This window comes from Phocoena phocoena, chromosome 11, assembly GCF_963924675.1.
Source record: "Phocoena phocoena chromosome 11, mPhoPho1.1, whole genome shotgun sequence".
NCBI classification, from domain to species: Eukaryota; Metazoa; Chordata; class Mammalia; order Artiodactyla; family Phocoenidae; genus Phocoena; species Phocoena phocoena.
In genome coordinates this window covers 82,158,557-82,184,742 of record NC_089229.1, presented here as the reverse complement: position 1 = coordinate 82,184,742, position 26,186 = coordinate 82,158,557, and the positions used below count along the sequence as shown (strand labels likewise).

Here is a 26,186-nt window from a genome sequence, read left to right as displayed (position 1 = left end):
TCACTATTACTATAATTTGAAAATCAGTGCCAGCTGTTTATGTATACCAGCTACTACAAAAATAATTCTAAAATGTCAAGATAATACATTTTGTTAAAAATACTTTACTGAACTAAAATAGGTTTCCACTTCTGTTCAAACTGAGAGCTTTACCAGCAACCTTTATGCTCAATTTTTATACTAAAATAGCAATTTAACTATATGATGCTGCCAACTACCAATTGAAAATTGATGAGCACCCAATTTTGAATGAAAATATAATGTACTTAATTTTTAATACATTTTTGCCAATTCTTAGCCCATCTCTGCATTTTACTGGAAAAAGAATGCCGTTTAATGCACATTTAAGTAAGCAAAATAATTTCTTGCAAGTTTATTGCCCTTAACTTTTGAAGGAGTTCCTTATTTTTGACCCCATTTGGTACATTAACAGCACAGAGTCAAGGTTCACTGCCAAAGAATGATTTAAGTGCAGTCAGTAGAAATAATAAGTATAGAGTAAGATTACTTCTGAACTCGAAACAGCCTGCCAGCAACTGGCATCACATATATATACCTATCTAATTATTTCCATTATTAATTTTTGCCACTGGCTGCCTTTGGGCCTTAAAACAAATCACCCGTTGTGTATCAGTTACCTTCTTCAATAAAAAGTAATAAATAATGTTATTCTATTCTTTTGTCATAAAGGCAGATTTGTTTTGCATCCACTTCTAAACGAGTTAACGTGGCACAGGACCTAAACCTAACGTGGTTTCAAGCAAACACTTAAACCTTTACATAGTGTTCACAGCACCTTTCATACAGAACATATCCAACTTACAAGCTGCACAAAAAGGTTTACTAATATACTATAGTGTCTGTGGCTTATAAACTACCCCATATCAATTATGGGGCCAATGTTTCAAATTTCCATCAAGAAGTACACACTACTGGGAATTCCCTGGCGGCCCAGTGGTTAGGACTTGGCACTTTCACTGCTGTGGGCCCAGGTTTGATCCCTGGTCGGGGAACTAAGATCCACAAGCTGTGTGGCACGGCCAAAAAATAAATAAATAATTAAAAATTAAAAAAAAAGAGTACATACTATGATAGTCACCGTAACTATTTTTATTACATTACAATAATTAGGAGCAGTACAGTTCATGACAAAAATATTACAAATTTCAGATCACTTCACAGCACATACTCCTATAAACATTTAAAAGTTAATTTTAATTAAAAGAGTGGTCATTTTTAAATTTAATGTTTGATATGACCAACATTCCTAGGTCAGCGCAACCAAACGATGGAAAACAACTGGATCACACTGCATATGTCCCACAAAAAAAAAAAAAGCACAATGTACAAAATGTGCATGTTTCAGTTTACACTATACAAAAATAGTTAAAATACATTCCAGGTAAACATGTTACATTAAGAAATAGTACTAGTAAGAAATTGGCACTCAAAGGAAAAATGCAAAAGTATTTTCAACATGAAAACACAAGACAGTGGAATTGGAAATTTTTGGATAAAACATTACATAACCCATTTAGCTCTCTATAGGGAAGGGGACCTTCTGTAATTGACACTTCTGTAGGTAATAACTTTGTTTTTCCTAAATTCATCTAAAAATTGCCTATTATCATCCCAAACAGGCACTTAAAACTATTAAACTAAAACAAGTGTTACTAGTTACAACTCTTTTTAAAGAACTGACGTGAATATATCTTTCTTTAGAAAGAAAGAAATTTCATTTTCTGAAGGAATTTACAGCTGTTCAATTTATGCTGTTCAATTTCTCAATGCAGATTTCATGCTACCCAATATCAACACCAAAGTTATTAAATGTAAGTTCAGCTTTAAAATAACTAATGGGTTGTTAAAAATCATTAATACATAATCATCAAGAAATTATTACTTTTTGGCAAATGGAAATGGCAGATAGTTCTTACTGCCTATAAAAAAACCTAAATGTGTATATATTGTTCAGAAAAAATGGATAGAAGAAAAAGAAATCACTGGAATACAAATGAGATGAACTTGTGCAAACTGCAACTTAACATGCCTCACAAAGTTTCTACATATTTTAGGACAAAATTGTGCAATGGTGGCTAAGATTTTGATACCCTATAAAAGTCAGGTTCTAATTCCTATGCAGTGTGACTCAGTTAAAATAGAGCCTAGAATTCCTAATTGGAGATATTCACTCAAATTTTACTACATACTTCTGCTACATTCTTCCATAAACATGTTAATGTCTAAACCTATGTAATTTAGCAGTTTTTTCAACTTCAAGGATTTTTATCTTTAAGGCTATAATAATTAGATAACATTTGTTATTTCTAGGATTATCTCTCCCCTTTTAAAATCTCTACAAAAACAAACATTTTATTAAACCATTCAAAATTCACATAATAAAGGATAATTACCACTGCCATAAAAATATTGCCCAGCTACATCAAAAATTCAAGAGTCCTAAAAATCCCCTCAGTTATACACTACAATTCCTGAAGTATGGCCATTTCTTTCTCTTGTGTGGAAACAAGAGGAGGTACTATGCAAGTGTAAACACCCTAACTAGATAATGTTCCATAAACCTGTAGTCTAGTATAGCATCTCAGAAATCATATTGATTTTTACATAGAAGTTTCCTTTTCTGTGAGTTAGGTCCGGCATCTGTTTATTTTTACCCAGATAAACAACTATTTTAGAATTCAATGTTTAATTTTTAAAGTCTATTTTAATTACTTATACAGAGACCATACTACACACAAGGGAATTTTAACATTATCTGACATACAACTTAATTGGTACTATAATTGTCCCAATAGAATCACATCATTCTGTCAAATAAAAAACAATATTCAAATTTTACTCCTTTAAAACAATGAAGTAAACTAATTTAATTTTAAAAAGTAGCTTGATTAAACAGTTACATTGGAATCAGAGCAAAACAATTATTTCAGAACTGGAAGAAACTAAGCTTAGAGACCAAATCACTTCTTTGCAAAACTACAATATGCATTATATCTGGGTCATGTGCCAGATGCCTCACTAAAATACAGACTGCTCTAGAATATAAGCACTACCTAAGGACAGGGATTATGTCCCTTGTCTGAGGATACTCTAATATCCCCAGTGCCTTGTGTAGTGCCTGGCATCTAGAAGGCACTCAAATATTTGTTGAATAAATGAATTCTGCTAAAGAGTAAGATTTATGAATAAATTTTAAAGTATCTTTCATTGCAAAATTTTAGCTTTTAAAACAATGGAATGTATCATTAGCAGGGCTAGTCGTCGTTGTAGATTACATAAGGAATTCTTTCAGCACTACCTTTGTTAAATTCTCATTCCACTGGATAGGGATCTGACTCCTCATAGCAGGTATGAAAATTCCTACTTTGTCCCTGATGGACCAGGCAGCAAAGAGATGATGTTCAAAGGATCAAGATTAAATTGCTACAGCCACCACCTGAAAATTAACTCTTAGGTCAAATTCCATTATAGTGTCTGTCGGATTATGCTGAGCCTGAGGAAGTAAGATGTAGGGCATTTTGATGTGACTTGGTGGGAAGCCTTCATGGAGATATCCAAAGCAGCAATAAATCTTTGAGGTTAGGGGAATGAGAAGTATTAAAAGAAAAAACATCAAGTCATGGGGCATGTAGAAGGGTAGGCAGGCAAGATGACACTAATATGGGAGAAGTCCTGAAAGCGGAGAATGGATATTCAGAAATAAACTTCACCTCTTGCACAATTTTGCCTAAGACTGGCACTGAAGATGATAACACAGGTAAAAAGTTACAGATTGTGCTGAGACTGACAAATAGGTATATCCTTATGTAAACTGAATGTAAATCACATAGTTTTCATGCTAGATACAGCCTTTGAGATGACTTCTTTTAACATGAAGAAATGGATAGTAAGTGATTTGCCTAAAATTGGAGTTATGAAAAGACACATAACTAGAAACTAAGTCACCTTCCTCCTTGTCCAGTGATATTTTCACCTCAACACACCATCTCAGTTCAAATATTTTAAAATAAGTTAAGATTTTAAATGCATTGAAAGAACATTTTAACATTAATTTATCTATTTTATAAGCATTAGATATTAATTATGGACCAGACTTGTAAAGTGTTACTTTAGCCAGTGTTAAGAGAACTAGCCAATACTCAAGATTTTGAAACTTTTTCATTTTGTTTTAAAAAAATTAAAATCTTGCCACCCCACCCTAAAACCTCATTTAAAAATAATGATTTTTGAAGTTTCGTTTCGTTTTAACAAAAGTGACGTTCCTGAGTAGGACTACCACATAGTGAGAATGTACCCTGCTGAGCTATCCAAACTCTCTCCCAGTCCCCATTTTTGACCAGCCAAGGCATGACAACATTGGAAGACCATAGGGATGCAGTCCATACTGTGAAACTCTCAGTGAAGCTCAAAGCTCACACAAGGCCTGGCCTTTCCACCTTGGTCTCTGTAACACCTACTAAGCTAACTGGACCAAATAATTTTTAACATCATTACCAGTAGAATTAAAACTACTTTCAAAGACTGAAGTTCGAGAAAAGATTTATGCTAAGAAAGAGCAATCTGACACGGGGAGACTATATTTAATTCCTATGAGAATTTTTGTAATTCAATACATGTTAAATTTTTTTCAATTATTACAAAAGTTTAGTAGCATGTAAATATAGCCCCCAAAATGGTTGTTATAATCCTCATTACATTCTGGGTTTGCCTTAACAGGAAAAGCTATTCAGAGTATTATAGGAATTCACCTAATGTAGAAAGTAAATGGCCTTTTAATATTCCATTGCCTTGTATTTTTTTCAATTTTTTCCCTTTTTATAGAAAAAATATAATATTTGGGGGAACGTGACTGTTGACAAATAGCAGTGGAAAGAAGGAGAAAACCTTTGTGAACAGTGTACCTTTACATTCATTAAGGGTAACTCAAACTACAGGACATGAAACCTACAAGATGAATCTACAGGAAGCTCATAAATTTGTGTTCCCTCAATGCTTCAGTAAAACCAATCGTGAAATCTCAACTGAAGTTATAATTAGTAATTAATCCATGTATATCATTGATAAAACACAGAATAGGGATGATTTGAAAGGCTCATTAATTTGTTTCACACTCAAGTTCACAATTGGTAAGAAAAATAGGAAGTAATCAACTGCATGCACCAAAAACCCCAGGACAGAAATCTCAGGTGTTCAGTTTCTTTTTCACAGGCATTGCTAGTTCAAAAACCAAAACTCAGGGAATACTGGCACTTAGAGGAAAAAAGTTTCCACTGTCATTTTAAAATAAGCATTCAAGATAAAAGCTAACAGTATGGATGGAGCAGAAAGACAATTAGGTAATGCTAAAACAAATGCTAATAATTTAGTGTAATGTACAAAAATTACCACTTTTACTTAAGTACGCCTTAAGAAAAAAGTACAAATTGTATTTACATAATTATACACTTTGTCTTTGACTTCTTTTTCTTCTTTTTACCTTCTTTGCTCATCTTTTCTTTATGTTTTCGAATTTCTCGAACTAATGTATAGAAGGCATCGTCAACGCCCTGAAACACATAAGTATTAAAACGTGAATATATATGATGGTTTGAGGTATACAGATAACAGAAAAGATATATTACTAATGGAAACATTAATATTGAGAAGGAATAAGGATACGTAACATTTCTCTTTAGACAACTGAATATATATCAGACTTCCAGGATTCTTAAATGTCTTCAACGATATTTTGTTAACATTATAGGAACACTGATTTTCACAAAAGGCAATGAAAATCAACGGCACAGAATCTTACGTATGCTTAGTTAACACATTACTTTCCCCCAGAACTTAATTTGCTACTAATTTTTCCATATTGGCACACCTCAGTCACTGAAATCCAAATGTATTTGTGTATATATGTAAGTATTTATACTTGATTATCCCTGAGTTTCTAGATATTTGATATAAGCCATGCAAGTAAATACTAATTTCATAAATATTCGCTGCATTTGACCTCTGGTTCAATACTTATTTAAATCCATTAGATTTAAAGAACTACCATGAAGTATACAGTATTAGATTATACTTTCAGTTTTCTAAAGGCATTAGTTTCAGTTCATATATTTATGATATGAGAAGGAAATTTAAAGTGACCACAACAGGGGACTTCCCTGGCGGTCCAGTGGTTAAGACTACGCTTCCACTGCAGGGGACGCGGGTTCAATCCCTGGTAGGGGAACTAAGATTCCACATGCCGTGCGGAGCGGCCGAAATAAAAAAAAATTTAAAAACAAGTGAAGAATGTGACCACAACACAAGACACAATACTTTGAAAAATGTAATGCCTCTATTTGTGGAGAAATGAGCTAAATCATTGAAATGGTGGTAGAGTCTGATGATTTGGAGATTTTTTTTAATTCATTATTTTTTTAGTTTATGTTTAGTATATTAAGTATTCAAAATACTTAGTATAAAGTCCTATTAATATTTGACATATAAAGTCAAATGCTGTGTATCTTCAGAGAAATTTCCATTTGATCATTTTGGCCTACATCTAGCTGTGATCAAAAGCAAGGTATCCAAATCAGTAACGGTTGAAAGTGATTTCAAGTCAGAATAATTTTCAACCTAATCATTCATACAGAACATGAAAAATGGCACTTTGAAACTGGTGGCAGGACAGTAGATTTTAACACTGCAATCCTGAATTATACAAGATCTATACATAAGTCAATTCTTGTCCTACCCCTATTAAAAAGCAAATTAAATATAAAAGCAAAATAAAGAATTAAAGAAAAAATATGATCCTCTATGTATTTTAGTATCTGTTTAACTGATTAGTAACTGTCAACAAAAGCCTGATGTTTTCAAACCTAGACACTAGAGGGAGTCTTAGGAACAAATACACAACAAATAAAGTATAAATCAAGCCACTTTAACAATGAAAACTGGCTTTTTACTCAATTTAACCACCTCTGCTGAATATTAATATAAACACATTCATTAAGTTATATTATTTTAAAAATAATTGAAAATTTAACAGCGATATGATTTCTCCTTTATGCATTACTAAGATCTTCTACAATTACTATTTCAAAATAATAACTAAATTAATTCGGGCATTTTCAATCTAGTTACATTTAACTAACTTTCACAACAGATCTAAAGTTTAGAAAAGTATTACCAATATTTTTAAAGAATTAAACACAGAGTGGGAATGAGAGGCTTGCTCACATTTAAACAACAGTAGTGGGATAAAAACCAGCATTATTGATTTGAATACTAGTGAAGAAAAGTCCCCAGTAAAGCCCCCAAACTGCATTCACTGATGTTCCCCACTTTCTGATATCATTACTGATGTAACATACACTTCTGTTTCACACAGAGGATAGAGAAAAAGTGATAAGACAGTTTATCAGCAATACAAATCAAGGCTTAATATATATAAGCCTTCATGCTAACCTTCTAAACACATAAAGAGCAAAACACTTCCAATGATATAATAAAGAATAATTATTTTATTATTTTAAATAATACCAACCTTGACTAATTTCTAACCATAAACTCTTAGAATGGGATGGAATCTTAAGAGAGGATCTACTCCAACTTCCCTACCCTTCACAAATTCCCTTTGATCACACATCCTTATGTAGTCTACTCCATTTCCACTGTTTTTATAATGAAGAAAAATGTCAATGATACAAAAATGCTGAAGCAGATAACATGAAAAACCATGAGATGGATATAGAGAAGACACATCCTAAGGTGAAAACAATATATAAGTATTTAGGAGACAATGAAGGCAGAATCTGATAAGATTACCTTCTAAGATTCTGACAAATACTTTTAGTTCATACTGCACTGAACTCTCCTTTATATATAATCTTATTAATAATTTCAATGATTAGTAAAATGTTAAAACTGATCAAAACAGGGCAGTGAATACCCTTTTTACATTCTTATATACACATTTAAAAGACAAAATAGGGTACCAGTAATTATTTTGTTTAAACCCATCATTTTAGGACTAAGAAAAACTAATTTGCATATATTTATCATTGTCAAATAAATTTTGTAAAAATATTTAAAATTTTAAATATTACCAAGTACACTTTTTTCTTATATAAATGCTATTCATGATCACTGAAAAAATAAGGATTTAATTCATCATGCCCAACAATTTCACATTCAGACTACACAGCCACTGAAATATAGTTTGCACAATATGAAAATTTTAAAAAGTATATGCTTTCACCTTTGTTTTAAATAAAAATTAAAGCATAAAACTTATTTTATTCTAAACAGTTCTACTGTAAAAATCATCTAATAGTAAGACAATGGGAGAAAAGAAAACTATCACTTAACTCTGGTCATGGCTACTGTTATTTTAGAAGTTTTACTTTTAAAATTGCATTGCAATGTTAAGTTTTATCACAGCTTCTAAATTAAATACTGCTTTATACGATGATACTCAAAAAATATTAAGAGTTTATAAATGTCGGGCTTCCCTGGTGGCGCAGTGGTTGAGAGTCCGCCTGCCGATGCAGTGGACACGGGTTCGTGCCCCGGTCCGGGAGGATCCCACATGCCGCGGAGCGGCTGGGCCCATGAGCCATGGCCACTGACTGAGCCTGTGCTCCGCAACGGGAGAGGCCACAACAGTAAGAGGCCCGTGTACCGCAAAAAAAAAGTTTATAAATCTCAATAAAAATTAATGCCAATCATTAATTTTGCTTTGTTTCTTCTTCTGAGTTCAGTTCATTAGTATACCACATAATATCTTTTGGAACTTAGTCTACTATTCAGAAGTATATTTTATATTTTGGGGAGATACATTATTTCATACCTTCAACTCATATAGTAAAGAATATCAACCCTTTAGTTTAATCAGCCCCAAAAATGATATCCTACAATTTTATTTCATGTTCTCACAGAACATTATGTTACAAATAATATGCATCAAAATCTTAAGCTCTGGCATGAACTTTCTGGTACCTATTGAGTGAAATATTTTCTAAACAAGACCAAATTTAATATTGGTTGGTTTAGAAAGGAAGTTGAGAAATTCCACTCAGTAAATCCAACTGGGCAGCTACTGTGTGCCAGGAACCTCGTTAGGTCATGGACATGCAAAGATTAAAAATATACGATTCTTGCTCTCTAAGATTCTCACCATACAGGACAAACACAGAAGCGGTTATTTCAATTTAACATGGTTAAGTGTGTAACAGTTAAGAGCAGTAAACTGGGAATACACAAGAAGAGCATTATGCCCAGTCTAATAGTTTTTAAAGAAAGATTCTTAGAGAACAAGAGATGAGACAGTCATGAAAGTGTGTTAACTAGTAAGACTAGGGGATAAGAACACTGGCATTCCCAACAAGAGCAACAGCCAAGACACAAGGGAAGGTAAGAAATAACATGGTGTTGATTTACATACGGACAAAAGAAGTTTTAAAGAGATAAAGCCAAAGGCTAGGGGGGAAGGAAGGTGTTAAGAGCCTTATATATGCTACGAAACTTGAGATTTTATTCTGTAGGTAACAGGAAGTCAGTAACTAGATTTAAAGATAAGAAAATGACATTTCTTTTAAATCTCTCTCTCTTTGCGCTGTGAATGAAGGCAGCAACAAGTAAACCAAGTAAGAGGTTACAATAGTCCCATCAAGAACTGATAGGGGCCTGAACTAATGATGTGATAAAAGTTAGAATGTACCATAATAGGAATTTGTGGTTGCCTCCAAATGGGTGTGAAAAAGAGGGATTTAGGAGTCATCCCAACACTCCAGGTTTCTCAGCTGGGTAAAAAAGTGATGTTGATGCCACTAAGTTAAGAGAGCACAGACAGAACAAAGTATTTGCTTGTGGAATGTCCAAAAGAAAACACGCACTGTAAGAGTGACCCTTTCCCACCTTCTGGGCCATTCAATTTACTCCTCCTTTATATAGTTCCTCATATTTTTTCTCTCTAGACTCTATGACAAATGCAGAGTAGTCTATAGGCATCAAAACCATCTCAATTATAATGAACACCCATTAGATGAAAAATAAATGTAATTTAAAAAATAAAATGAGAAATATAAATAAATAAATGTATTAATTGTGGAAACAAACTACAAGTTTCTTATTTTTTAATACTTCAAATTAAAATCCCACACCTAGGTAGTTCTAAAGCGGTTGCTACTTTGTTACCTGTGAAAGACATCTGCTTTCTGCAGAAATTAATATGCTGAACTTACCAGATTACATTACAATGCATTTTTTAATTTTCACACAGCCAGGAGTCTTTTCTTCTTTGCTGATTTTTTTCAATCTGTATTGTCGGATCTCTCTCACCAATGTATAAAAAGCATCCTCCACTCTCTGCATTGTAAAACACAACTTCTTTAAAGTCTGTTTCATTGGTAATAGTAATTTATTGGGACAGCCATGTGCAAGAAATTTGGAATTATGAGCTTTACTTGAGAATGTTTTGTTTTAAACAGACATCAGATTGTTTGAATAAAATGGATTCAATTTTAAAATACGGGCTTAAATCCTGGTTTGTTCTTTGAAGTCAGTTTTGTTTTGTAATGGGATTAGAATTTTTTTTTTTAATTTAAATTAGGAGTTAGGAGAGATTATGAAAAACCTAAGTACATGTATTATTAGTATTAATAATGCAGTCATTTTAGTTTGCTAGTCATGGAATTAATCAAAGCCTAAATTGAAGTTAGATTGAAATTATTTCTTTGACTTAGGGAAAACAAGTGATTTCTGTACTCCAGCTCTGAGTGGGGAGCGAGGAGAAAAATGGTACAAAAGGGACATTTAAACTTTGTTTAAAAAAAAGACTGTTAACATCAGTCTTTCTACGAACCAAATGTGACAAAATGGACTCAGTTCCTACAAAGTTAATAGGTATCAAAAGTATGATACGTAGTTTTAAATTTAATCAGGCACAGAGAATCAGCCATTTAAGTATTAAGTAAACCAACAGCTAAGGCTTAATTTTAGCATGTACACATCCATTGCTTATAATAGTTAAGAAAAAAAAGGCACTTCAATTCTTGAGGGTATATTAATTTTTATAAATCTCAAGAATATGTTAAGAACTGCTTCAGCTGAACTCAGTAATTTACCTTTAAAGTAAAACTTTAATTTAAAATTCATAAAAAATTGTTTCAGTTAAGCAGTAGGTATTTAAATAATATGTTGATTATATATTAAAATGTACGTCTCAAGTTACTTATACCAACTTGTGAGGTATTTCTACTCAACTAATACAAAAGTCATTATAGCCCAAGAAAATCTGAATATCTTATATTTTTAATGAAATCAATTTAATCGACTAGCTAGCTAAACCAACTACAAAATAAAAATTCCAACTATTTTTTAAAATCATTAAATGTTGGTACTTTAAATGAGATAGCCACTTTGTACCCATATATAAAATTTTTAATATTTTATATTTATCAGTAATTCTTGAGATGGTTTGCTTTTACTCATAAGTCCTTAAAAATTACATATTAGAAATTCTCATTATTAAATTAGATAAATAATTTAAGGCACTAAAATAACTCTAGTAAAGCATGTAAAATATAAAGCATGAGCTGGCATTTAAGATATTTTCACAAATGATTCTCTTTCAATTTGAAAATCAATGCAAGAAATTTAAAACATATGTATATATAAATAAAACAAACCAGGTAAAGCTCATATTTTTTAAGAATAAAAACTTTTATTCCTGTTTAAAAAAGGTTATAAGGTCAATGTAGAAGTACTGAAATATACTATGATGGAGGAAAAAACAGGGTTTTGTCCTCTACTAATTTAGCAGAAGCAAATTTTGATTGTAACTTATTTCTAAAATCAGTTTGAACGTGTCTACTTTTTAAGTGTGCACATCCCCATCACCAATATCAGAATATATGATTTTTGTTTCCAGCAATGCAGAGAGAGAATTGGAAGCCAGTAATTAAAAAGAAGAGATTACTACCCACCACCAAGAATTCAGTATCAGGACCTCGGAGGCTAAGATAATTAACAACACTGAAAGATAGTTATTCCAGAGTGACTTTTTTCATTTCTCATTTTTACTAATAGGAAATTTAAATTAGATTTTAAAGAATCAGTTATTTACCATATTTTCTCAGACTTAATTACTTATTTCTTGATAATATGCTTTAAAGTCATATGGACATGAAGAGAACATTATCGATCCTTGTATATACCTTAAACCACTGGCACAGAACACTGGTTTCATATTCCAAAATTTGTAGGTAATTTTAAAAGATTAAGTACAGCCGAAACAGATGTTTAATACCTACTATGGCTAGCTGCTAAGGTCTTAACTGGCACGCAATGATTTATTCTTGGGCATACAGCTTGTTGCCACATACACTCATTTTCAGATGTCACTTATTAAACTTTTAAGAACAACTGAAACAAAAGTGCATGTAAAAACAACAGTGCATGTGTTTATATATGTAAATTTTAAAGTAAGTTTGTAAAGATACATTTGTAACTTTTTTTAAATCAGGAGCTCAGCCATTATCTGAAAATGTACCGTGAGACTATGGAAATAGAGCACTTCAATACAGGAGAAAGAACTGTTAACAGCATCATTCTGTATCCCGGTGCCTATAATGCTTTCACTACGCGATTTAATTTTAAACAAGTACTTGTTCTAGTTGAATAGTTTATTATGTGCAAAAGCTCTTTCAAGGAAATAAATAACACCTCAAATACCCTAACTATAGGCAGATGCAAGAATACTAAATACTAGCCCTTCTTGCGGGAGAGGAATGGGACAAACAAGATGTATTCTAAAAAGCAACTTTGCATCACTGAATTGGAAAGAAACCTTGCCAAACAACAGCCCACCTCAGGAACTACTGAAATGCATCAATACTACTACTTGGGAGGCTATACTATGCATTGGTGCACAGCAGGTGCTCAGTACTTGCTTTGTCTAGTTTTAACTCATAAAAAGCAAAGTTCAAATTACTGATCTTATGTACAGAAACCCAACTATTATTAAACAGAGAAATATGGCACAAAGTTTTTTTGTTTGGTTTGCTTTGTTAAAATAATTCGATGATAAGCTTTCTTTAATGGAGGTCTTCTAACAACTAAATTTAAGTATCTAGAAATTAACAACAAAACCCGGAAAATTAATTACTCAACATTTTTAAGTTCGTAAAACAAATTTTCACGTTATGCTCAAATTGAGACCTCCAGAAAGCAAAAAAGCTGAATCAGGAGTAGCAGATACTCAGAGAATTCTGCTTTTGTCATCTACTTTACTGAATGATCCCCACTTTTGATTTTAGCAGACTGGAAAACACACAGCTGATTACCACGGTGTCAACGTTTTGGTTTCAACAGCCTTTGCAAACACAGCCATACACTGCCCAAAGAGGCCAGAAAAATATGTCAATTACTAACTGCCCAGATAGATGTGACCTAGGTAGCAGCCTTTATACATTAGGAACACAGGGACCACATACAGCATACTTGCAGAAAATAAAAACTACTTTGGCCTTTCAGATGTGGACTAAAATGATAGTTAAAAATATAATTCAGGGCTTCCCTGGTGGAGTAGTGGTTAAGGGTCTGCCTGCCGATGCAGGGGATGCGGGTTCGTGTCCCGGTCCAGGAAGATCCCACATGCCGTGGAGCGGCTGGGCCCGTGAGCCATGGCTGCTGAGCCTGCACGTCCGCAATGGGAGAGGCCACAACAGTGAGAGGCCCGCATACCGCCAAAAAAAAAAAAAAAAAAAAATATATATATATATATATAAAATTCACTGTATTCTAGCCATAAAATGGGCTTTTTAAAATAAAGTAATTAAGTTGGTAAAATATATAGCCTACAACCCTTACCTGTAAAAAGACGAGTAAAATTCCTTTCTCTTTCACAGAATAAATTTTACTTTAAAATTCCTAATGTTAGCTTGTAAAATTTAAGTTGAAAGTCTGACCTAACTTCTTATGTCTAGCCAAAGAATAGTTTCCCCAGAGAATCAATGGTCAGCACACTACAAGTTGGTCAGCACACTACAACCCACAAACCCAATGCAGCCACAGCCTATATTTTTGTACTGCCCACAAGCTGAGTGATTTTCGCTTTTTTAAAGGGTTGTAAGAAAAAAAAATGCAACTGATACCACCTGTGGCCCACAAAGCCTAAAATATTTATCATCTGGCCCTTTGCAGAAAAAGTTTGCCAGCCCCTGACTTATATCTATGAAAGTTCTAAATGAATGTCTGAATATAATTTTTGTTGTTTGTGTTTTAGGTTCGTGCTCAAGACCAAAACTTAGGGCATGAAGCGAGTAGCTGCTGATAAAATACAACAAGTATATGCATATTCATTTTGTTCAAATAATAAATAAGTAATAGCAGATGAGTAACAAAACACTCTGCAGAAAATAGGGCTTCACATTTTCACAAAAACTGGAGGTAAATTAAAATTTATGAAAATTTACATATTTCATTTTCTCAGTTACTTGGAATAATTCTTTAAAGTCTTCTAAAAGCATGCAAATGTCAAATTAATTTCAACAGAGAAAGATGAATAAACTTTTGAAAGGCAAATCAACAAGTCCATGTAATAAAGAGAAATCAAGTATCTAGGAAACTAAATATCTAAGTTATAGTTTAGCAACATAAATTACATAACGATATCAATAAAACAGGACATAAATATAAGAAAAGCTGAGTGCTAGAAGGTTAAGAAATAAAGTACAAGTATTCCTTTATATTATATCACTGTATATTTTTTCTGGATGATCCATAAAAATGTCTACAAAGCAAATTTAGGTTAATCCATTTGGTATCACACACACTACATCCCCTTCCCTATCAACACCCCCCAACCGCCCCCCCCCAAACCAGTATAAAACCTAAAAATCTATTTAAAAGGAAACTAGGTAGTTTTCTAGATTAGTTATGAATGCTGTGGTATATTAAAGCATTAATGTCAAACACTTAAGAATCAACAGTACTTCTGAGATAGTAACCATACAACAAGGAAAGAAGACAGAGCCATTATTTTAGGCTCTTATCAAATGAGAGTGGAGGGCAACACTGCAGAAATAACAAGACTTCCTCTTACTGTCCTTTATTACCTTTCTACTCCAAATGTGGTCCATGTACCAAAGTCAGCATCACCCGAGAGCTTGTAAAAATGCAGAATCACAGGTTCCAACCTAGACCCTAATTCTAATTCAGAATTAGAATCTGGATTTGAGTAAGAAGCCCAGTTGATTCTTGTGCATATTAAAGTATGAGAAGCACTGCTTTATTTGCAACCCTTTACAACATCAGGCAAAGTCTTAGAGTTTTTCTCTTCTTTGTACAGTGTAAACTAATGTGTCCACTAGTCTAAAATGTATACTTTAAAAGTTACGACTAATACAAGTTAATAAACTGTTAATAGTATAATCTAGGTAGTAGGTTTGCAAATGATTTCAATAAAATTCCTTCAATTTTATATCTGAAAATGTTTCATACAAAAATGGGAAAAAAAGTTATAATATTATAATCATGTTTTCTGAGTACCTCCCAAGGGAAATCAAGGAGTACGGTCAGAGAAGACCAACAAAGAGGACAAAAACCAAACCTCTTCCCAGTTTTTGGGACCTGGGAATGATATGAATGGAATCTTAATTCCTCCAAAGTAAAGTGAAGTAATGTATACACCAAGTATTTCTTTAACTTATAAATCAGGTTTTAGAATGAGATCATCTGTATTATGGTCAAAAACTATTCTAATTCAGCTTTTAATCCCAAAACAAAGACTTAAAACAGAATTCATTGTTTTTTTTCACTGTGCACCAAATTTGTACAACCAGAAAGTGGTATGTATGATCTTCCACTAGGGAAATAGACATATATACTAGCTGAATGATGGTTTACTTTTAAATTTTTACCCCTTTACAAAATTCAGTGAAAGGTCTAGAAGGTGTTTTTGTAAGTTTAACCATATAATAAGTTGTTCATCACTCTTCTTAACTTCTAGCATTTATAAAGTTAAATTCCATGAAATTGGTTTTCTGGGCTCATAGGTACAAATAACCAGACAAGGCCCCAAACAAATGTTCATCTTGTACGGAACATATTAATATTCCATCATAACCTTATATTTTCCTTTCTAGGAATTCATTTTTTCTATATGTTAAACTCTTATTTCATACAAATAAGGCTAAATAATATCAATTATTTTATTTTACCTAGAGAAAAAGTTACTTTTAAAATAGTTTCTGAAACAAAATTCAGGATCAATCTGGTGTTACTTTTTTCTCAGAACACAGTAAATGAATAACTGAGAATTTCCATTTACTTTCTAAATATTCTCTTGCTTTAATAAAAGCTTTCCTGAAAAATGTATCCTTTTAAAAAAAATTCTACCTAAGTAAAATTCTTCAAATACAACAAAATTTAATCTAGAAACATATGACATAATACTCTTAAAAGCACTTCAAAAATAGGAAACTCAAAATTTGTTTCCCTGTTCGACTTTATAAATAAAACAGTAAAAAATAAAATTCCCACGTTTCTCGAATCCTGACTATAACATGTGCTGAACTGTTCAACGTAGAAAAAAGCCAAAGCCAAAGATAATACCATGGACACTGGAATAAGAAGTGCTGCCCTCTCATATCCTTAAGAGAACATTTACCAAGTAAATATTGTTATATTGCCTATTTTACTATAATGGAAGAAAATTGATAAATTACATCAACTGATATAAAAGTTATGCTATCAGGTATGTACATTTATTAATATTCATGCCCTCCTGCTCCCAAAATGACATTATTAGAATATATATTAGTAAATAGTGATTAATGATTAAAATCACTTGATATAGTTTGAGAGAATAGATTTGTATTTATTACAATTTTACTTACCTGTCTTGTCTTTGCAGATGTTTCAATAAAAGGAATTCCATAACTTCTTGCTAAGTCCTGAGCCTGTTTTGTGTCTACTGTTCTAGAAGGCAAATCACATTTATTTCCTACTAGAACCATAGGTACATCTTCAGAGTCTTTAACTCTTTTTATTTGTTCTCTGGGGAGGAAAAAAAAAGTTACATCAGAGGAATTAGTAACAAAAATCTTTCAAAAACTATTTATAACTTTGTCTCATAAAATATGGTTAAAAGACTTTTAATGTAATTCCTAGTTCCCATCACACCAAATTTTCCCTTCTCCTCCTCCTAGTTATTTTTCTCTATCCTAAACAGAGAACTTCTATGTCTCTTAGAAGATCAAATACCTAGAAATATAGTAAAACTACAATCTAGTAGGTTCATATGCAGGTAGGTTACAATAAAACAGAAATATTGAAAAATTCTAGGCCAAAAAAGTGCGAGGACTAATTTTTAAAATTATAATCTTAGAAACATATACCATATACGTTGTTAAATGTACACATATAATGTTTTTATAAAAATATGAATTACAACATTAACATAATGCTTTACCTTCATTCTTAAAAAAGAGAGCACCAAGTGGAAAGATTTTGATTTCTATAGGAACGTTTTAATAAAAATAGTCACTTTTATGCAAATTTGTCGAGATTCTTTAAAAACTGTATTGCTCTAACACTTCAATCTTATAACTTCAGAGTTGTGTTTTTTCCTTAATTATCTAAGGCCAACATTTACCTGATTCCAAGAAATTCTACACTATACAGATTTATTTTTAAGGCTATTTGAGTGGTGCCGTCTCAATTACCTTTTCACATTTTTGTTCATGGTTTTCATTTTTATGATGGATCTAGCTTAAAGCCTTGTTTCTCAAACAGGCCTACCTTTCAATTCTAGCACTACTACTAGGTGATCTGGAACAAGTTGCTCAACTGCTCTAATCCTTAAGAATTTCACTTGTAAATCAGGGATATTACCTACCTAACAAAAATTATTTTAAAATTTAATTTGTGCACATGTGTGCATGGCAGTTAGCAAAGACTCAATAAATGGAAGATACAATTACTCCTCAATGTCAACTTATTTTATTCAACTTAAACCCACCTATAATGGTGAATATCTTCAAATGATTTAGTATTATTTATGGCAAATACACAAAGAAAGCCCTCCCCAGTCCTCATGTACTGGTCCCTCATCGCACTGTACTCCTCTTGACCTGCTGTGTCGAGAATATCCAAGAGACAGGTTTCTCCATCAATTACTACTTGTTTTCTGTAGGAATCCTGAGAAGGGAGAAACACAGTCTGGGTTATTACGGTGTACCTTTTACTTCTAAAAAGGTGTTAGACACAACTTAAGAACCAAAAAACAACCCAATTCAAAACTGGACAAAGTACAAGAATAGACAGGTCTCCAAAGAAAATACACAACTGGCCAACAAGCACATGAAAAGATGCTCAACATCATTCAGGAATTGCAAATCAAAACCACAATGAGCTACCACTTCACACCCATTAGGTTGACTATTTTTTTTTTAAAAGGGAAAATAACAAGTGCCAGTGAGGGTGCAGAGGAAACTGGATCCAGCAATTCCATTCCTAGGTATATAAACCGAAAGCAGAAACTCAGACACTTGTATGCCAATGGTCAGAGAACCATTATTTATAATAGCTAAAATGTAGAAGCAACCCAAGTGTTCATTAAACAGATGAATGGATAAACAAAATGGGGGGGGGCACGCACACACGCAGTAGAATATTGTTCAGCCATAAAAAGGAATGAAATTATGATACAGTCCACAACATGGATGAACCTTGAGAACATTATGCTAAGTGAAATAAGTCTGACACAACAAGACAAACATTCTGTGATTCCACTTATACTGAGATACCTAGAATAGGTAAAGTCACCGAGACAAAAAATAAAATAGCGGTTACCTGGGGCTGAGGAGAGAGGAGTTGGAGAATTGTTGTTTAATGGACACAGAGTTTCAGTTTGGGATGATGAAAAAGTTCTGGAAACAGACAGAGCTAATGGTTGTCCAATATTGTGAACTTACTTAATGCCACTAAACTGTACACTTAAAAATGGCAATGATAGGGCTTCCCTGGTGGCGCAGTGGTTGGGAGTCCGCCTGCCGATGCAGGGGACACGGGTTCATGCCCCAGTCCGGGAAGATCCCACTTGCCACGGAGCGGCTGGGCCCGTGAGCCATGGCCACTGAGCCTGTGCGTCCAGAGCCTGTGCTCCGCAACGGGAGAGGCCACAACAGTGAGAGGCCCACGTACCGCAAAAAAAAAAAAAAAAAAAAAAAAAAAAAGCAATGATAAATTTTATGTGTATCTTACCACAGTTTAAAAAAGTTTTTTTTTTTTAAAAGGTGTTACACAGAGATTCAACAATGTAAGTGCATAGATTAATAACAAAAAGACCCAAATTCTCTGTAAAGGAAAATAACTTTTACAAAATGAGATAGCTCTAACAAATCCTATTATTCTGGATGATTTAGGTGGCAAGAAAAATCAAGCAACTTACGAAAGTGTCATGCATCTATTTTATTTATAGTCAAAGGAATACATAAGAGAATGGTCAATACGGAGAATTTTAGTGCCCTTATTTAATCCTTTTCTGCAGTCCTGGGAACAATATTTAACAGCCAGATAGATACTATGATAATGCTAAAGAGAATGATTGTTCTGTCTGCAAATTCTGTGAGACCTCTAGTAAAAAGAGAGGGAGTGGTTGAAGGAGAGAGAAAGAGATGGATATCTTAGAGACCATGCAACTCCAAGATGGTGTAAAGGAAAGAAGGTAGGTGACATAACTGAATCTTGAAATGAAAATCTTATTTTCCTCTGACTTTTGATTAATACTCACGCCTAAAAGATTTCACATACTGTCTGCCAAAATAGGCTTCAAAAAAATAAGGAAAAGGGCTGGTGCAAGGTGAAGTCATGGAGTCAGAGGCAGGGCTAATAATGGGTATAAAGTATAAGCCCAAGGACACTGTTTCTTATTGTTCCACCCTTAGTTCATGAATTACTTCACAGACCAATCTATCATTAAAAAAATGGTCATTGAAAATCATGTTTTTGGAAAAGTGTTTGAAAACTGTTCACAGCATAAGGAGAATACAAAGATACACATGTAGCATGATCCCAATAAAATATCTCTGCACATCTGTATAAATGTACCTTGTATGTACATATATTAAAAAACTCGTGGTGGTATGTACATCAAAATGTTAACAAAGGGTATGTCTCTGATGGAGATAATTAATCTAAGAAATAATTGAGCTCTTGCTTACCGTTTTTTGTGGTAATAGATATTATTTTAAATGTATTTCTTTCTTTGCCTTTTATTTTAAAAAGTGTGAAAGATTACCATATTAGAATGATCTCACGCTTATCGTTTAAACTGTATTTTCCAAATTTTCTATAATAAAAACCAATTATCTCAACAGTCAGAAAAAAAGGATGGATATTTAATTTTCTAAACAAGAAGCTCTTGACTAAAGATTTGAACATTTGGTTGACATTTTATTTTAGCCTATTCCTTTAATTAACTATTGATCCTTGAAAGAACTCCTGTATATTATAAATTGAAAACCATTGTTTTTGGAGTAGAATGAAAGAGCAGGAATTGAGAGCAAAGTACAGTTTCTTGGAGTCAATCCATTCATTACCCAGGTGTGGCTACGGCACATGTGAAACAGACGAAAGACTTTTCCTCACCTACTGCTGTCACCTCGCATTCTTCACTTACCAGTACTAGCTGAAGTTAACCTTATGGTGAATGGTTTCTTTAATCTTTAAAATTTTCTATCAACAATGAAATTAAAGATTATAGCTTCTGGAGCCACACAAATCTATACCTAAGGTGTGGCTGGAGGATTACGCACATGTGCCCACAGGTATCGCCTCTAAGATGTATACCTCAGTGAACTCCCATTTAAAAAATTTTCAAACACTTTGTGTTTCAAAAGTATACACTGTGAAATATTAGTAGTTTCTGCATGCATTTCACAGCATGTTCCCATGATGAACACTCCATCAAAGGGACTGAAAACTGGGAAAGAAGTCCCTATTCATTCCTATTAACTTTTCCCTTCTAAACCCCAAAGATATTGAAAGCAAAATTCTGAGTCACATTCTGTTATTGAAAAAACATAATCTACAACCTGCCCATAAACAATGAGGAAGAATATGCTGATTACAAATAACAGGTTTAGGTTAAAAATTCAGTATTTCCCAAGTTAATTTTATTTGTTTATTTGCATTTTTTTTTTAAATAAATTTACTTATTTTATTTATTTATTTTTGGCTGTACTGGGTCTCTGTTGCTGTGCACAGGCTTTCTCTAGTTATGGCGAGCAGGGGCTGCTCTTCATTGTGGTGCACGCACTTCTCATCGCAGTGGCTTCTCTTGTTGTGGAGCAAGGTCTAGGCGCACGGGCTTCAGTAGCTGTGGCTCACGGGCTCTAGAGCGCAGGCTCAGTAGTTGTGGCGCACGGGCTTAGTTGCTCCATAGCATGTGGGATCTTCCTGGACCAGGGCTCGAACCCATGTCCCCCGCATTGGCAGGCAGATTCTTAACGATTGTGCCACCAGGGAAGCCCCCAATTTTAACTACAGTCATCCTTAGAAGCATAATTAGTCACTGAACTATATAAAAAGGCAGTGCAACTTGATAAAAACTTAAGAACAGAAGTGTTAAATGGTGAGATCTGATCTGAAAAGAAATGACAGGTTTTAAGACAAAGCAGACAGCAAGCACAACAAAAATGATATGTAAGTACTAAAGATTTTGTTTAGCCAGAAGAAAAAAAGTATATGGAAGTAGAAAAAAATGTATGCATCAATGTAGAATCTTTCCCAACATAAGAGCCTAAATAAGGGTACACAGCAAACTGTGGCCCACAGGCCAAATCCTGCCCACCTGTTTTTGTATGGTCTATGAGCCAAGAACAGTTTTTAAACGGTTGTTTAAAAAACAACAACAAAGATTATGTGACGAAGACCCAATTGACCCTTTACATTTTGCCAACCCCTGCTCTAAGCTAATACCTTACCACAAATCTAAAGTACTCTCAACACATATTATTCCTTTTATATTTAAAAAAAAATCATCACTGAGAAAGTACAGGTTATCAAAGCCTAACCAGTTTAAAACCACATAAATTCCACAATGAAACTAGTTAAAGACAGCAAGAAAAGAATCAAGACTTTACATTTTTAATTAGTATTATTTCCAGCCTTTCAAACAGAATAAACTTTTAGATCAGATACATAGGTTATTAACATCCTTTGGAAACTAGGATAAAAGAAAGCCACTTAAAAACTAACTCAACGTAATAAAATATTAAATGAAGGAAAGTTATTCCATAGATTTCCCCTTACTCCCAACTAAAGTACTATTTTAATTTACTGAAGTAGTAGGAAAAAAAAAAAAAAAACTTTTCTAGGGCTTCCCTGGTGGCGCAGTGGTTGAGAGTCCGCCTGCCGATGCAGGGAACACGGGTTTGTGCCCCTGTCCAGGAAGATCCCACATGCCGCGGAGCCACGGCCGCCGAGCCTGTGCATCCAGAGCCTGTGCTCCGCAACGGGAGAGGCCACAGCAGTGAGAGGCCCGCGTACCGCAAAAAAAAAAAAACTTTTCTAAATGAAATACACTATGCTGGCAAAAGTTAAACATAGAAGTCAAGCATTTCTGGTGATACAGTAACAGGTACAATCCTTTTGGAAAGCAAGTACATTACTTATCAAGAGCCATACCAACGTTCATAGCCTTTGACACAGTAATGCCACTTCTGGTAAGAGATGCTAAGAAACTATGGTTTATTTTTTTAAAACGATAGCTGAAATGGAGATATACTTAACATGGCATCCTAAATCATCATACCATAAAAAAAAATTACATAGGCGCTTAATACCCACAATCTTATGCCGTTTATCTATTTTCAAAACATACTCCAAATCCAAGCACTCACCACCATCACCCTAGTCCAATGTGACTGTCTCATGCAATCTCCTGCAACTGCTTCCTAGTCTGTTCTCCACATAGCAGCTGGTGATCCTATTATAATTTGTAACTACGTATTTATGTGTAATTGTTCAAGTCTATACCCCCTGCTTGGCTTTAAACTCCATGATGGTAGGGCTCACATCTGTTTTGCTCACCACTATGCACCCTGTGTGTCAGTCTTAAACACAGCAGGTAATCAGTACTGTCTGTTGAAGAAATGAATAAACCCATTCAATGTAAATATATGCAGACACTGTAAAAATAAACACAAGTGTAAGATATTATAAATTATATTAAAACAATGAAGCTGTAAATTTTAAATTATACATTAAGAGTATTTTAATAAATGTATCCAAGCAAGTTTTATATAATATTAAAAATTTTAATTACTATTAATGTCAAAATATAAAGAGATTTTTAAACATTTTGGGGAGGGACGAGAATAAGCTTACAGAGAACACGGAGGCCTTTAACTGTATTAAGTTTTATATCTTGAAAAAGAAAAAAGGATCTAAAGCAAATGTGGCAGAATGTTAAGATAGGGAAAACCTGGTTTGGGGCGCACATGACGCTTATGGTATTTTCCATACAGCATTAAGAGTGTACCCGTTCCATCACCACTCACTCAACAATAGGTTTCATATTTATATTTTTGTCAGCTTGTTAGACCAAAAATCCTATTGTTTTAATATCTATTTCTTTGAGGACTAGTAATGTTACACAGTTTTTCTTTTTCATATTTATTCCCATTACCTGTGTCCTTTGCCCATTTGGAATTTTTGTCTTTTTTGTACTGGCTTAATTTTTTAAAAGTGTTTTCCAATTTATTAACATGCCTTCAAGTGTTGTTTTATGTACAGAAACTCATCTGCAGACCCAATGGAGGACTTCGAAAGTTAAGACTTTATCTTTCAAGAATGAGATACACTCACCGACCAGGACATCATTTTGTCATTTTTCCATTATAATTAACAGTAACCAAGTTACTCAGTATGTTCATATGTCAACATATTCAATTTAGTTTTCCAACTAAACAGGTAAAGTTTTTCCAACTTAACAGGTAAAATTGACAGGCAGTTAAAGTTAATCCTGTCATGGGAAGACATAGTATAGTAAAACACACAAACAAACAAAAAACTAAAGAAATTAGGACCTTTTACTAAAAGTAACCATATTACTATTAATAGTAATTATGACAGCCAACATTTACTGAGCCCTTATTTATATGCTGGATATTGTGATAAGCATATTACAAGCCTTATCCCATTTAATATCCATCTTCATGCTGCTGATTCCATCAGATGCTCTTGTAAATATGAACAGGACTGCTGGAAATGTCAGCTGAAGTATTATTTGAGGATTTACTTTTGAAATGTTTGTAAGATTTTCTTAATGTGTTATTGTAAGTATTTTTCATGTACTGCTAAATAACACCTATAGGAAAAAACTTACTTTTACCCTCTTAATGCTCAAATATTTTGTTACTCTTCTAAAAGATTATTTGAATCTATCACAGAATGATGTGTTACACTATTGGTTACAAACCATCAAAAGTTGTTGTACACAGCTAGTTCTCAAAGACAGCTAAAAACATGTACAATAGCCCGGTATGTTAGAATTATAATAGGAAAGAAACAAGGAATTGGGGATATATAAGCACAGGCTTATTTGTTAGTTCATTCCCACCTACCTACTCCATTCTCCCTTGCATCACAGGAACACTTAGTAAAAATCTTCTGGATGTCATATACTGTGCCAGGCATTATAGTTTCTAACCTCAAAGAGCTAGGTCTGGTGGAAGAGATATGAATGTAAACAAGTAATTTAAACACAATGAAATAAATGCAACACCTTATGGAGAACAAAGTACAATGGTGACAAACAGGAGAAGACATCAACTATGCTTGTATGAATTAAGAAAGACAGGAGGGCCACTCCAGGCAGGAAGGAGCAAAGAGAATGCACAAAACCAGGAAACAGCATGTTGAATACATGGAACCAAGAAGTTCAACACAATTTTAGCTTAGAGGGATTATAGGTGAGTAGAACTGAAACTGCACCATCAAGCAGAGGCCAGCTTATGGAGGGTCCAATATGCCATCTTAAGAAGTTCTGAACTTCATCTTTAGTGATTTAGTCACTAAAAGACTTTTAAGTAGGAGGGACGATCAGATCAACAATGTCCACTGTTAGCATTATTATGACAAATGAGACCAGACTGGAGGCTGGGAGATGAGTTTAGGAAACTTTTACAAGAAATTACAGAACCTGGCCCTGGTGGCACAGTGGTTAAGAACCTGCCTGCCAATGCAGGGGACATGGATTCGAGCCCTGGTCCGGGAAGATCCCACACGCCTCGGAGCCACTAAGCCCGTGCGCCACAACTACTGAGCCTGCGCCCTAAGGCCCACGAGCCACAACTACTGAAGCCCGCGCACCTAGAGCCCGTGCTCCGCAACAAGAGAAGCCACCACAATGAGAAGCCCGCGCACTGCAACAAAGAGCAGCGCCCGCTCGCCGCAAGTAGAGAAAGCCCACGTGCAGCAATGAAGATCCCACGCAGCCAAAAATAAAATAAAAGAAATGACAGAACCTGAACTAAGGCAGCAAAAGCAGTAAGATGGAGAAGATTAAACAGTTTTGAGAAATACTTAACAGGTAAAATTGACAGAACAACCCTCATACATCACTTACAGCACTGTTTACAGCCAGCATCATTCAAAATGGCCAAAAAGAGGAAACAATCCAAATGCCCATCAACTGATGAATACATAAACAAATATCCACACAAGAGAGTATTATTCAGCCATAAAAAGGAATGAAGTATTGAAACATGTGACAACATAGATGAACCTTGAAAATATTATCCTACGTGAAAGAAGCCAGACACAAAAGGCCACATATTGTATGATTTCAATTACATGAAATACTCAGAACAGGCAAATCCGCAGAGACAGAAAGTAGATTAATGGTTGCCAGGGGCTGGCAGAAGGGATTGGGGAGTGACTGCTAATTGGTATGGGGTGATAAAAATGTGACAGAATTAGATGGGGTGATGGTTGCATAACTTTGTGAATATACTAAAACCCACCTAACTGTACACTTTAGAGGATGAATTTTATGTTATGTGAATTATATCTCAATTTTTTTTAAATGGCAGAGCTTATTGTTTAGAGATGGGAACATAATGGGAAGGGGACAGGAAAATGAGTTCAATTTGGGGCATGTTGAATTCCGTATGTTC

At 33.9% G+C, this 26,186-nt stretch overlaps 1 protein-coding gene across 2 annotated transcripts in view; it reads right to left on the bottom strand.

The window, feature by feature from the left end:
- Positions 1 to 4,263: 4,263 nt before the first annotated feature.
- Positions 4,264 to 26,186, bottom strand: part of KRAS (KRAS proto-oncogene, GTPase) — a 35,607-nt gene continuing 13,684 nt past the window's right edge. The window contains exons 2-6 of one of the 2 annotated variants that reach the window (XM_065886536.1): positions 18,023 to 18,201; positions 16,899 to 17,058; positions 10,250 to 10,365; position 9,906; positions 5,451 to 5,567 (exon numbers count right to left, since the gene is read on the bottom strand). In XM_065886536.1, the coding sequence (XP_065742608.1) occupies positions 5,451 to 5,567; position 9,906; positions 10,250 to 10,365; positions 16,899 to 17,058; positions 18,023 to 18,201 (573 nt within the window). Of the gene's footprint in view, positions 5,568 to 9,905; positions 9,907 to 10,249; positions 10,366 to 16,898; positions 17,059 to 18,022; positions 18,202 to 26,186 lie in introns of both variants that reach the window. The other variant, XM_065886537.1, reaches the window with a different exon arrangement.